The sequence below is a fragment of the Aulonocara stuartgranti genome (assembly GCF_965226115.1).
Source record: "Aulonocara stuartgranti genome assembly, chromosome: 4".
NCBI classification, from domain to species: Eukaryota; Metazoa; Chordata; class Actinopteri; order Cichliformes; family Cichlidae; genus Aulonocara; species Aulonocara stuartgranti.
This window is the reverse complement of record NC_138942.1, coordinates 31,435,693-31,450,106: the sequence shown is the minus strand read 5'-3', so window position 1 is coordinate 31,450,106 and position 14,414 is coordinate 31,435,693. Positions and strand designations below refer to the sequence as shown.

General features: G+C 39.4%; 1 protein-coding gene across 1 annotated transcript; it reads right to left on the bottom strand.

Moving 5' to 3' along the window:
• Positions 1 to 259: 259 nt before the first annotated feature.
• Positions 260 to 11,822, bottom strand: slc16a3a (solute carrier family 16 member 3a). The gene is made up of 6 exons (XM_082531253.1): positions 11,748 to 11,822; positions 7,448 to 7,711; positions 6,592 to 6,735; positions 5,221 to 5,840; positions 4,956 to 5,136; positions 260 to 2,991 (listed from the first exon to the last, which is right to left on the bottom strand). Exons 2-6 carry the CDS (start codon positions 7,668 to 7,670, stop codon positions 2,576 to 2,578), a joined length of 1,584 nt encoding a protein of 527 aa, XP_082387379.1. The 5' UTR covers positions 7,671 to 7,711; positions 11,748 to 11,822; the 3' UTR covers positions 260 to 2,575.
• Positions 11,823 to 14,414: the final 2,592 nt, after the last annotated feature.

The window sequence follows — 14,414 nt, the reverse complement described above, 5'->3', positions numbered from 1 at the left end:
CAAAATGTTATTGCAATTTGCCTGATGAGGTATTCATGGGAATGTTTGGATGTCTACAAGACTGTGAGTGCACTGCCTTTTGTAAGTCTGGCCTCTGACACACACCATCCACACAAAAACAAAAACAACACTGAAACTATATTAAATGTAAAATAAAACAATTTCCAGTAATGTATTTAATGGGGTGGCACAGGCGAGAGAACAAGAACATAGTGAGGGTGTTGTGAAACAGACATTCTCTTGTTTAATGGTGTTGGGCCAATCATATTTTAGGTCACCCCACGGACCATGTGGCCAATGATTTCTGAGTCAATTCTTGTGCAATTCTAAAATGTAATTTTCTAAATAAAGTTTTCTTACATAAATACATAAATAATATAGATTTAAACAGACACTTGAACACAGGTATTTAGATTACATTTTTATAGTCAAGACATTTACACAGTCGTAAAGATTTATTTCTGCATTAGAACATATAGTTTCCACACAAAATAGAGTCAAATCATTTAGAACAAAAGTCTGGATCGGTCGTATTTGACTGATGTGACATTCAGCAGGAATTAGTAGTAAGGTGCAAACAGCGACATTATTCCATTTTCGGATTAACAGTCAACATGGTAACACAGTTAATGGAATAAAAACAAAAACAACATAAGCTCACATAGTCACATATCTCCTCACCACCTGTTTAACTGCAGCTTCACACAGAAATGCAAATACTCTACATTCAAATAACACTGACTCGTGTTTTAGCTTTAAACAACAAAACGAAGACAAAGCATAACAATCAGCGACAAGCTCTGTTTGTTTAAAACACAACATATAACATACACAATTTAAAAGAAACAAGACGTCCAGCATTTATTGCAGGCAGGTTGCTGTTGTGGTAGGCCGTCCTACAAACCAGTCAACCTTTTAAATGATCCAAATGTAACCATTATGGCCCTTTACTATTCTAAGTGGCACACAAAGCCCCACTCACTCATCTTTGCATGAGAAATCACCCGTCACCATGGATACTGACAGATCTCAATGTTCACCCAGCTGTTGTGTTATATTTCCTGCTGTCTCCTTACTGAATTGTAACAATCCCGTTTGATTTCAACTTAGATGTTATTTATTGATTCTTAGATTTTACTTAAAGTAATGGTCTGAGAGAACCGATGGTTATGAATCCAAGTATTGCAAACACAGCTGAGAAAATGTATTTCAGGAAGCACCCTGCAGCTTTTTCAGTTACCGATTTAGACATAGAGCAGTAGTTACTATAGTCACTCTCTTTTAGCTACGTGTTTGGTCTTTATCCAAATCTGAGAGATATAATATTTATAACAGAAAATATGTTTCTTTTTTCTCCTCACTGTAAAACAACTTCCTGGTAGGTGCCTGCAAAAGTTATACAAAATAACATAATAGTAATAGTAATGGTAAAAGTCTGCACAGTTCCATCCCAGGAGTTCCTTTCATGTTTTCTGCCATCTTTCAAACATTCACTAAGTTTGCATCTCTGCACTTATTTCTGTGAAAATTAAAATGAGTGACACAAAGCCAAAACAATCCCTTTAATGTTCTGTTTCACTGAAACACAAACAGTACAGGCAGTACAAAGCATGTAGGCAACATGAGGGAAAAGCTTTATAGTCATCAGTAAATCGATGCTTTAACCACACCTGTTTCATCCTAAGGGGACACACATATAGTCAGCCTGTCCTTTGGTCCATACAAACATACTGCGTCTTTATCCTATCTGTATATAATTTGCTTTGTAGCGTAACTTGGTGCTTTTGGGGGATGAACAACACAATCAGCACATTAAGCCCAACAACAGATACCCACAGTCAAACACATGTACCACAGTGCATTGAAAACATCTGATGCTTGATAGTGAAGGAGGGTAAGAGAGACTGGTACCTTCAACCAAAAGCACCTCAGACTGAACCGACTGCTTCCTTCTTTAAAACATCACACTTTTAACTAATCCTAACATCACAGTGAAGCTACAAATAATATTTGGAGCCTGCTTCTAATCCACACACAGCTACCACTTGACTGGGAACAACCTTTAGAAAGTTCGTCCTAAAAAACATAGTTTTATCAATCTCAATGGTGACGGCACAGATCAGGTGGGAAGATCATTTTCAGCTTTGGACATCGGGTGGAGAAGAGCTTCTGGTCATTACACAACCATCATTACATAAAGCTTTCCTGACCCTTTAAAACAAGCTGAATCAACCATTTACACAACATTTACTGAATTTCTCATGTGTTTTTTTTTTTTCAAGTAAAAACACAGAATATTCTTTCAAATTATCCCTCAACTTTATTTGCTGGTGGCTTTTAACATGAACTGTATAGACAAGGCAGTGTTGTGACAGCTAACCACACTAAAAACATCTAGAGATAAAATATTGCTCACAGAACTATTAGTATTTGATACGGCAGTGACTCTAATCTGCCATATCAGACACGAACACCTGGGTTAAACACTACATCATGGGGAATAACTATCCAGTACGGTGTGGTCCCGTTCACGTCACTGAGCTGTGTGGAAAATAATCCCGTCTTCTACCCATTTTCACAGGCATGTTTCAGGACTGGGGGTCATGCCACCATTTAGTTGGGGCTCTTTCAAGAACTTTTCCACTTCCTGTGAGTCCACTGTTACGCTCTTTGGCCTGACCTCGTCTACTTTTTCTTTGTCTTTTTCCTCCTCCTCCTTCAACTCCTTCGATACCTCCCTCTTTGTTTCCTTCTCTTGCTCCTCTCTCTCTCCCTTCTCCTCTTCATCATTTACCTCCAAAGGCCTGCTGCATACTTCTGTCTTGGTGTCATCTGTGACTGTGATGCACTCAAGTTTGTGAGATGGCTCCTGGGGCTTCCTTTTGATAAAGAAGAAGTTGCAGGTAGCTAGAACCACAGCGGAGAGGACCACCTCGCTTCCTGCCAGCAGGAAGACGTACATGTATTTCTTGGTGGCATCGAGCAGTCGGCCTGAAACGGAAGAACACAGTGAAAGATGCAATTATATAGTAGAAATGATTTCGCTTCATTTGTGGCGATGCTGGTTTAAATAAACATATAGTGACACGTTTATGGATTCTTTAGAATTATCTGAATTTCTGCACTCATAACTCATAAAATGTGCTTAAATCATCCTGTACAATAAAACTGTAGACAGAAAGTAACTAACCCTAACATATGAACAGTTTTTATGAAGTATACATGCAGTCCAATTAAAAAAAAAAAAAACTAAGTGCATGTTTACCAGTCCAAAGCAATTAAAAGGGTATGTACCCACATAGCAAGCAGGTCTGGCCCGGATCTGGTGTCAAGCTGGCACTTCTGACTGACTGGTGTCATGGCAGGGTGTATGTCAACCAGATGTGGGCCAGGTCTGGCAGTGATGGCACTGTTTATGTTCCTATTGTCCTATTTTAGTTAGAAGACTCAAATGCCATGTTGCAATACTACACTGCTATGGTAGCCAACGTTTCAAATGCAGGTTTGACAGGTTTGTGAGTGTACACTTTGTCCAAAACTTAGTGACGGTTTACTCATCTTTGCCAGTGGATGGCTGTAGCTCAGGAGGTAGAGCAGGTCACCGACTGATCGGGAGGTTAGTGGTTCCCTGTCTCCTCCAGTCTGCATGTCAAGAGTGTTTATGTGAATGAATGTAGTTAGGAAGCACTCAGTTTAGAGAAAGTGTGCGATTGGGTGAATGTGACATGTTGTATAGAGCACTTCTGGCGCATGTTGTTATTACATGGCTTGATTAAGGTGCACATTAGGCTGACATCTGGGGCCAGAGCTGAAACAGTTCTGGGCCAGCAGTGTGTCTACAACTAGCCCGTGGCTGCACACAACTTACACATGGCCCACATACCACAAAGAATGACGGCCCTTTGGTGGCCCAGATCAGGTTTGCCAGAGGTAATGTGAACACCTCTTTAAAAATCATTTTGGCAGTTTACCAGCCTGGTCTTTACTGGCTACAATTAGCATGTTCATGACTGTCCAGGGTAGAAAAAGATGAACAAGTATGAACAATGTCCTCTGGACAGATAAAACCAAAGTGGAGATGGCCAATAGGCACAGCGCTACATCTCATGCACGGTGGTGGAGGAGTGAGGATTTGTGTTTGTTTTGTTGCAGCGGGATGTTGACCCCAAGCACGGCAGCCAAGCTGCAACAGAATATATGAAAAAAAGTGTTGCAATGGATCTCAACCTGATTTAAACGCTGTGGTGGGACCTTAAGAGAGCTGTGCTTAATTGAATGCCAGCAAACCTCCATGACCTGAAGTAATGCTGTAAAGAAGAGTGGGTGAAAATCTTAAACCTTTCACATGATTTGAGATAGTGATACAGTGGTACAGAGAACAGTTACTTCAAGTTATTTTTGTTAACAGTGGTTCTACAGCTACTGAACTGTGTATAAGACATGAGCCAATTAAATAATCACTAAAGTCCCAACTATGACCCGTTGGTCTTGGATACAACCTCATATCTTCCTGTTGGGCTCACTATCAACAGCTACTACCAAATAAAACAAGTCTTCCTTTTAAACGCAGACTTCACGGAGGCCAAATGTAAACTCAAAAGCAGCTTTATTGCTGACACAAGGGAAATGATGCAAAACTATACTGGGACATGTATGAACAAGTAAACAAAGAGGCAAACTGGGAAACACACAGCCATGAATGAGGGAGACTGCGACACTCGACAGAAGAAAACAAAAGGCTTAAATACACAGGGAATGACGAGGGAACAGGAAGCTCATGAGGAACACAGCTGGGACACAAAACATAAACATAACACATGAGACAGGGTACCGTCAAAGTAAGAGAAGCAAAGCAAAACATGGCACAGATGGGAGACTACCAAAGTAAAACAGGAAGTAACGGGAACACACACACAGAGGCACTGGGTCAAATGGCCCAGGATGCTGACACTGACCTGCACCCGGTGGCCCCACCAGCACAGCAATGGCCTCCATGAGGAGCACAAGGCCAATGGCACTGGAGAACTTCTCAGTACCGACAATTGCCATGAGAACTTCAAATTGTAGGGCACCCACCATCCCATAGGAGACGCCAAAAAAGACACAGAATACCACCAGAGAGGCATAGTCTTTGGCCTGGGAACAAACACAAAATAATGAACAGAAACCTTCAATGTTTGGACTTCATTTTCCAGTTCAAGGAAGTATGTGATCACTCACCTGTGAGCCAATCAGGTCAGTGACTCCATTGAAGAGCATAGCAAAGCTGAAGAGGTAGACGCAGCGAGGCCGGACCCATTTGAGTCCAGCGATTATACCGCACGTTGGCCGTGCAAAAATATCAATGAATCCCAGGATAGTAAGCAGTAAAGCAGATTTGGTGTCTTCATTTCCCAGCTCCTTAGCGTAACTAACAACAAACACAGGAGGCACGAACAGTCCCAGCACCATGATGGATGCCGCCACAGTATAGATGACAAAGCCACCATCTTTAAACACGGAGAAGTCCAGAAGTTTGGCTTTTGGCTTCTTCTTCTCCTCTTTCACCTCTTCCTCCTTGTCATTGTCCTCTTCGAAGCTCTTGGCCTTGAGGTTCTTTGGGGCCACCAGAGGCTTCATGAGGGCCCCGCACACACAGCAGTTCAGCAGGATACCACCAAGGATAAGAAATCCTCCCCTCCATCCATACTGATACTGAAGTACCTGTCCCAGTGGCGAGAGGCAGCAAAGGGCCACGGGGCTTCCTGCTGCTGAAAGGCCATTGGCCAGAGGACGCTTCTCGCTGAAGTAGCGGTTCAACATAATCAGAGAAGGTTGGAAGTTCAGGGCTAATCCAAGACCTGCAGCAAATAAAAGAAAGGGTTACACTCTTCAGCCTTTTTAACTTGAACTTACCTGCTTTCATTAACATAGTTTTCTTTTTCCCTACATTTCTACATGATATGGAGACAAAGCATTTCAAGATGTTTCTAACCTTACTCTAATGTTTGAGATATGCTCATGCAGAACTTGTTTACATGACATCAGCCATATGATTTAATATATCTTAATGGGTATAATGATGCAAACTTTCTGACAGCATCTCCTGTAAAGTATTTGTGGTGTTGTTACCTTGAAACCTTTGTACCACTAACCTACATTACGGTTTCAAATGCTGCTCAATGATCCGATAAGCACCTGCGGTGGAGTATACTTTCACTGTAACCTTAACCCAGGCGGCACACCGGGGTGTTCTCATTATCAAAGCTGCAGGCTTGTCTCAGTTAAACACAAGGTGTCCTTTGGTGAAGGGGCTTATTTGACCCCAGACCACAATATTTCCCAAACTTAACCAAGTAGTTGTAAGCCGGTGTACCTTACAAAGCACCTTTTGGTGTTTATAAACCTAAGCAGCTTATAAAAAGCCCAATGGGGGAGGGAGCAGGAAGGAAAAACAAATGCAGAGCAAGCAGGGATAATTTGATTATGATGTATTGAAATATAGGAAAAACATTAATGCATTCTTCTAATAATTGTATTGTAATCTATTCTTAATTTATTGGGCGTAAAGCATTGTGTGATTTTATTTGACAATGTACAAGTGTTCGTGACCTGTAATGACTCCAGCAGTGAGGTAGATGTGGATGATACTTGTGGCAAAGGAGGCCAGAATCATTCCCAGAGAGGCAAAGAGGCCCCCCACCATCATGACTGGACGACAGCCTAAGCGGTTCACCAGCACGCTGCACAGGGGACCTGGACAAAGTGTAACATAGTATGACTGCATGCATCAGGCGCAGTGTGCAGCACATGAAAAGAAAAGCGGCGAGTATTAAGGTACAAACACAAGCATTTTCCAAAATTTCACATTTTATATCATTGTTAATATGATATAAAATATCCCTCTGAGAATATGCAGATACATTATTTTCAAAATGAGATCATCAAATCCTCGAGCTAACCCTTATTTCTTTACACAAAGCTCAAGAAACGAACCAGTGTTTGTGTCTGCACGTCAGACAAATTTGCAAAGAGACACTTTTTAATTAACACACAATTTGTTCCAATTTCTTAATCTGAATCTTAGGGTGATGCCATGGATTACACAGTTTGACAGCAAAAAAAAATAATTTTTGCACCAATAAGTCGATTCGCAAAGAGCTATTAGCTGAAAACATGACATCTGAGCATGGTGTGTGTTTCCCCTCTTTCTGTCCTGCTCACGCTTCCGGGATTACTGTTATGTTTGATCCAGGGCTGCAGACTGTGGAGTTTTGTTCTGTGCCTGTCTCCAGTGTTCAGTGCTCAATCAAAACAAATGTTTAGGATGAAATGGGGCAAAAGGGAGTTTCAAAAAGCTTCTATTGCAGTATTTTTTAAATTAAAGAACTGCATAGGTACATAATGCTTCCAAGTACAAAGAGTTAAAAAAAAATGTGAATACTGAATACAAAGGGTAACAGCCTACCTGTGCCATAGAGCATGGCCAGCAGTATGGAGGAGATCCATGCAGTGTCGCTGTATCCAACACCAAACTCCCTGATCAGCTCTTTGAAAAATACGCTGATCGCTTTTGGGAAAGCATAGGAGAAGCCTGTGATGACAAAACAGCCAGCCAGCACTGCCCAGCCCCAGCCTCCGTCTGGAGCCTTCACCCTGGAATCACCCACATCCAATGCAACACCTCCCATAGTTCTTTAGGGCTATATCTTAAAGAAGGCAAATGGAGAAGCTGGAAAAAATAAATAAAAGCAACAGCAAGATGGGGATTTAGTTTGTGTCTAATTCAGTCCTGCATGAAGTGCCTATGTTCTAATAACTGCAACAACATCTGTTCTCTGTAATTATGAAGAATCAGAGAGGTGCATGGTACTCTAAGCATGGCTAGCTCTCAGTTCACAAGTCTTCACTGTGATACATCATGTGCATCAACAGCTCTAGACTCAAGTTATGCTGATTGGCAGAGAAGAAAGATTTTTAGTAGACAGGATCTGTGAACACCCACAAAGAATCAAAACTGTCAAATGAAACAAAGAGTGCACACTTTATATTCATTTTTTAATGTATTGCACATCTTGTTAGCCACACATTCTAAAAAATGTGGCTTCAGTAGTTTAAATACATCGAGGTGACAGATATATCATAATTTAATCAGATGTTCCAAGATGATAACAAACAGAAAATGTCCCATTGCCACTGCAGTGTATGTGTGAAAACGTTGTTAGTTTGGTTCCAACAATTATCCCAAACCAAAGACACCGAGGAGTTTTGTTGTTGATTGACCGAGTCTGACACCTCACCTCAATGCAATGGATCCCATGTTTTATGTTTTCCCCTCTCCCACTTACACGAGTGGAAAGATAAGATAGTGGTCACAGACTTTAGACAGACATCATAACAATCGATGACTCATGTAATTCATTTTTTATGTCTCCAATAACTTTGTGGATTATTTAAGAACTGACCAGCAAACAGATTGTGTGTACAGTAAAAGACCAAGAAAACAGTTTAATCCTGAAAATATTATCATTTCTTTCCAAGTAAAATTGCTAAAGTAGAGATTAAAGAAATCAAAATAACTCATCACTGTATTTACTATTAACTAACTAGGTAAACAAACCACTGGTAAGTGTTAAAACTTGTTCAAATGTAAAGAGTCTTATCTTATTTTAATACAGCTGTTAATGCTTGTTCAGCCTCATCTGCTTCAACCAGTTGTTATTTATAAGACAGCAGAGAGTTACATGTCATCCTATAATGCTTTGTAATGGACTAGCTCAGAGATTTACAGGCTCACTGGTCCTCTGGAGCGATCATTGGCTTTTACCTCACAACCATACATCAGCACCACCACTTACACCCGATAGTTTCATGTATTGTATGTAAATCCAAATTATATATCAGTTTTTATTTTGGCGTGGAGGAGGGGTGGGCTTAGCTGCTTAGATGCTCAGCTGCTGGTGGGACAGTGAGGAAACAGCCAGTGGCTCCATCAGTTAATTTACGATCCCCTGAAGAAAGAGAAGGATTGAAATGCAGGCTGGGCTCTTGTTAAACAATCAGCAATCCTTTGTCTCTACGAAACATGAGCATTTCAAGCCTCGTGCTGTCAGGATTGTGACGTGACCAACCTAACAAATTTTAAAAACCCCGCAGGCCACCAGAGCCTGTGCAATGCTCAGTCCCCAGGGCAATATCCTACATTATTACACAGTCACAATAAGGAACATATCTTAGGACTATTGTTTGGACGATGATATCTGCTTTCCAAAATGTCCAGAGTGTCCTTGAAAAACAGATAACGTTACATCTCTGCTAAAATCGACTTGATTTATGCTGCACTGCTTATCCACAAATAGCTCAAGTGCACTCTGTCGTCACAGACGGATGAGCCAAAACGCTAAAATGTTGCATTTTAAGTTTTCTGCTGCATGTATTCACAAAATTAGGGAATGTAGTTTTAAGGCCATGTAATGTAGTTTTAATGGTAACTGCCCCAAACCTAAATAAATTATTGAATACATAAAATCTGAATTTTCCTTTTACAAAAATATTTTAAGTGTATTTTTTAAAACTACTTCAGTAACATTTTTTCCATTTTTAGCTTTTAAAAAATGCTGTTTTCCTTTTCTGTAGCCAAGAAAGGTAAGAATTAAAAATATATGTAATATTGAAAATTCTGTAACTTTATAGGTTGGTCCTCTATAGTTTATTGTTATTTATAGGAAGAACAAAGTACAGTTATGGTACAATATCATGAAGGAATGATTGTTTTGTGCTGGGACTTTAAAACTACACTAATCAATATTTCCATGGTAACAGTGGATCAATTTACGATGTGTACTCACACTGATTAACCCACAATTGTCCCCTTTCCTGTGTTCTGCTCAACAGAGAGTATTTTTTTACTGAGGTTAATAACTGTTGATTCCAGCTTCACTCAAACCATCACTTTATTTTCAGACAGCTGTTTTCAGCAAAACGCTCTAAAAACACTTCACTATGAACACAACATCCAGCATTTTGAAGCATTTTTCTGCTAATGAGTTACATATTTCTCTCAAGAGTTCACAAAAACCCAGAGACTGTATATAAAAGAAAGACATAGCCACTGTAATCTGATTTTAGGTGATGGTGTATCAACCCTGTGCCTGGTTCAAAGTGTCTTAACTTGTTTATGTCTTCTTTAGTTAATCGAAATACACTTCAAAAAGAATCTGTGTTTGTTTTAGACCTTTCAACTTTTTATAAGTATTACTCATGCACGGCACATCTCTAAGCTCAGTTTTTAACAGCTCACTGTGTACACTGCACCCCATGGTGTCCCAGGTACCCAACATTTGAATCACTCTTTACTCTTTCCAGCAGACTGAGAATAATTTATTCTACAGCCTCCCTCTGCTAATGTGGTTATATTAGCACATTATTTTAGCACATGAACCCTCCCCACATCGCTGCTGTATGGTTTTCTGTCTGTTCCTGTGCAAACTAACAGCAGAGCTGTATTTTTTGTCTGTTTTTTAGTGAGTGAGCAGATGGAATATTATATTTAGATTTAAACTAGGTAGCTAACTTCCTGCTAACTTCTAACTCAGCAAAATCTTATAAACCCTCTTCTGTGTGGATGCCCGGATGTTTATTGCAACTCCCAGGAAAAAAGCCACACTGACAATTTCATTGGATTTTCTTCATTGTTATTTTAGCAGCTCTTAACTTTCAGTGGTGCTGTTTTTGATTTTGAATTGTCAGACATACCTTAAGATTTCTGTTTTAGTACTATTAGTATTAGTAACAGTATTTATTTATTTTTACCACATTTTAAAGAGAAGATGTTGTTTTCAGTAATACTTAAAACTAGTGACTGAGACCATAAATTACTTTCTTTTTGAAAGCACAAAGTATCCCTTTGCTGTCCATGAGAAAGAAGCCTTTTAAGCCTTATGTTTATCTTTTATATACAGTTTGTGTAAAGACCGAAAAAGAAAGTAAAGTGATTATACTTTATTTTATGTTAGAAATATGCCTTTGTCCAGTGGATGATCATTCATCTTTGTGCCTTTTAGAAGAAAATTAAAAAATATATATTTAAACCATTTTACATTTCTCACATTTTTTAAATAAAATAATGTAAACCAGAAGTCTGAAGTCAGGAAATGTATACAAAATATTTGAAACAGTAAGGTTGATAAAATGTATACAAAATAACTTAAAAAGGGCTTTTATAGCTTTGATGATGTCATTGGCTTATTGATTTAATTTTAATTCAGAGTCTTTTTGTTTTGTATGTGTCTTTTTTTTTAAATAAATTATTTTAGGTATGAATTCGACAATTTGACATTAACAATATTTCGATTCCAATATAATTTTGATTTCAACCTTTTAAGATAAAAGTTTCAAGACTAAAGCAACAAATCCCTGCTGTGTGTATACCAACGCCACTCACATCCCAACAGGGGGGGTTGCATCGTGAAAAGCCTATAAGCTATTATCCCTGAATACCGACGCACACCTATGTCAAAACACTATCACGACACGCAGTCAGAATCGCGTGAGAAAACATGCATGAAAATTGAGCTATCACGAGAGATCACCCGTCCCATGAATATGTGTCACTGTGGCAGAGACTTTTCTGCTCCAATCGTCTCTAAATGAAGTTGAATTTCTATATAATACATATACTGTATATAACAGGGAGAGTTAACGGTTCCATCAGTGATATCAGGAGCTAAATCAATGCGCACACACAGAACAACTGTTGAGTGTCTTACCGGGTGATGCTGGCCTGCCCTTCCTCCAGCCTTCTGCTTCAGCACCGGAGATGCGCGTTCCTCCCCGCACGTCTGCCTGCAGATCATCACAAAGGAAGCCCCCTTGCTGCTGGGTCCTAAAGCCTACACACCACTGACGTCACTCAGCAGCATCCAATGATGAGCATTGCTTTTTTAGTCCTTTGTTTTTATTGGATAGTCTAGGTGATACCGGAACTGGTGATTACTGTTTTCCTTACGAGTGCATCCCATGGGAGTATTATGGATTTCAGATAGGAAGTGTCAATATAGAGATGCAGCTGGATGTAGTACTTCTGATAAAAACAATTAAATCAAGTCTAAAATCTGCCTTTAATTATTCAGTTGCACAAAATAAAGGCTGGGTTTTGAAAAACCTATAATACGATTTCCTGGGTGTTGTTTGCAACAGCAGTGACATTGTAGTAGAAATCCAAGCATACAGATTCATTTAATTTGTACTGAAGACCTTGGAGGACTTCAATAAAAAGGTATTTGAAATCAAATACTGCTGTGGACTCTGTGTAACACACAGTGGGGACCGCATAGAATAAATGTGGGTTTGCCCTGCCCACACAGTCCCATAGTTCACCCATACCCGCCCACTGTTGTCCTTCACGGGTATGTTTGTTAGGTATGGTTGGCAAAACAGCCAATTTGGACAGAATGCAAAGTTGTTGCCATGACAGCAGGTAATATGCTCCAAAGAGGCTACAAGTTCCAAACATCTTTACACGCAACAGAAGAGTTCAATCGCTCCAGATTAGCTTTAGTTAGGTACTAAAACTAAGTGTCCAGTCAATCCAAAAGTGCCAACCTAATGTGAAATTTGGTGAAAATCCCCGCTTGTTATAAGTCAAAAAGAGTGAAAGTCTGAAAAAAGAAAATTGAAGAAAGTGTTTCAGAGATATTATGTTCATGAAAATAAGATAGAAGAAAAACAACCTGTAAACATAACCCCTCAGGTCATGTGTCTCTGGGTTAGGGACACGTTGTTTTTATTAAAAAAGCTTTGTTTTCAGATTCATAGTGCATTACTTAATAAAGAGTTAATCCTTTAAAGCCCACCATAGAGCCAAGTTCGCCAGAGCTTATCTTTCTATCTTTACATGCTGTAGTGCAATTTTTGGAGCATTTTAAGTTGCTATACATCAATACAAACGATATATCCTAAAGTTTAATAATATGTATATATTAAGTCCTTAGTTACTACATAACGTGCAAATAAGTGCAATAAACTAAAAAAAGAAAAGAAAATAATTTTAATTTTTTTACACATATTTGTAGTCACAGAAATTTCAGATATGTCCCTCAAAACTGTAAATGTACAAAAAAGTTGCATAAAATAATTTCTAACCACGGGAAATTTATTTTGCACAGTGTGCCTGGTCTCGTTCGTTCTTTAGTAACAAATAAGTCACTGTTCCATAGCTGTCCTCAGATGCATCTGCGAAATGATGTAACTGAGCAGTTTTTACAGTTCCAAAACTGTTGGTTTTAAAACAACGATCAACCTTAAACTCCTCCAGCTTGTAGAGCTCTTGCATCCAAATAGTCCATTCCTTTATAACTGCATCAGGTAATGTATCATCCCATCCAATCTTTTTACGACACAGATTTTGCAGACTCTTTTTAGCATTTAAGATTACTGGTGCCAACATTCCTAAGGGGTCATAAACAGAGCTGACTACAGAAAGGATGCCATGTCTTGTCAAAGGTTGATCTCTTAGAGTGATTCTGAACTTGAAAATGTCAGATTCAACACACCATTGAACGCCCAAAACTCTTTCCACTGGAAGCTCATCACTGATCAAGTCTAGATTCTTTATTTTGTTTGCTCTGTTACTTTCAGGTATTACAGCCAACACATTACGACTGTTACTTATCCATTTGTTCAGTGGAAAGCCTCCTTTCAAACATATGGCACAGAGTTCACGATAGAGATCTATCGCATCCTCTTCTGTGGCTGCTGAGACGAGACAATCGTCAACGTAAAAGTTGTTCAAGATTGTATCCACGGCTTGAAGGCTAAACTGTTGTTTATGATCTTCAGCACATTTCCTTAGTGCAAAATATGCACAACTGGGAGATGATGTTGCTCCAAACACATGTACTGTCATCCAATATTCAACCATGGCTTGAGTGTAATCTCCGTTGGGCCACCAAAGGAATCTCAACATATCTCGATCCTCCTCTGGTATTTTAACCTGATGAAACATGGCTTTAATGTCTGCTGCAATGACAACAGGTTCTTTACGAAATCTTGTCAGAACTCCAATTAACGTGCTGGTCAAGTCTGGACCTTGTAAGAGCTTGCTATTTAGCGACACTCCTTGATACTTGGCTCCACAGTCAAACACCACTCTAAGGGTTTTCTTCTGCGGATGCAGAACACCATGGTGCGGCAAATACCATTTCCTGCCATCCGTCCGTTCTAAGTTGTCCTCTGGTACCTTTTCTGCATAACCTTCAGAGATCATATCTACCATAAAGCTGTTATAGTCCTGCAGAAAAGAAGATAAGTCTTTTCTTCCAATTCTGAAGGCGTTGTTCAGCAACACTTTTATTATCTGGCATGCAGACCTTTAAGTCTTTCAATGGGAGTCCAATATAATAATGACCATTATGTAGCTTAGCAGTATTGGAAAC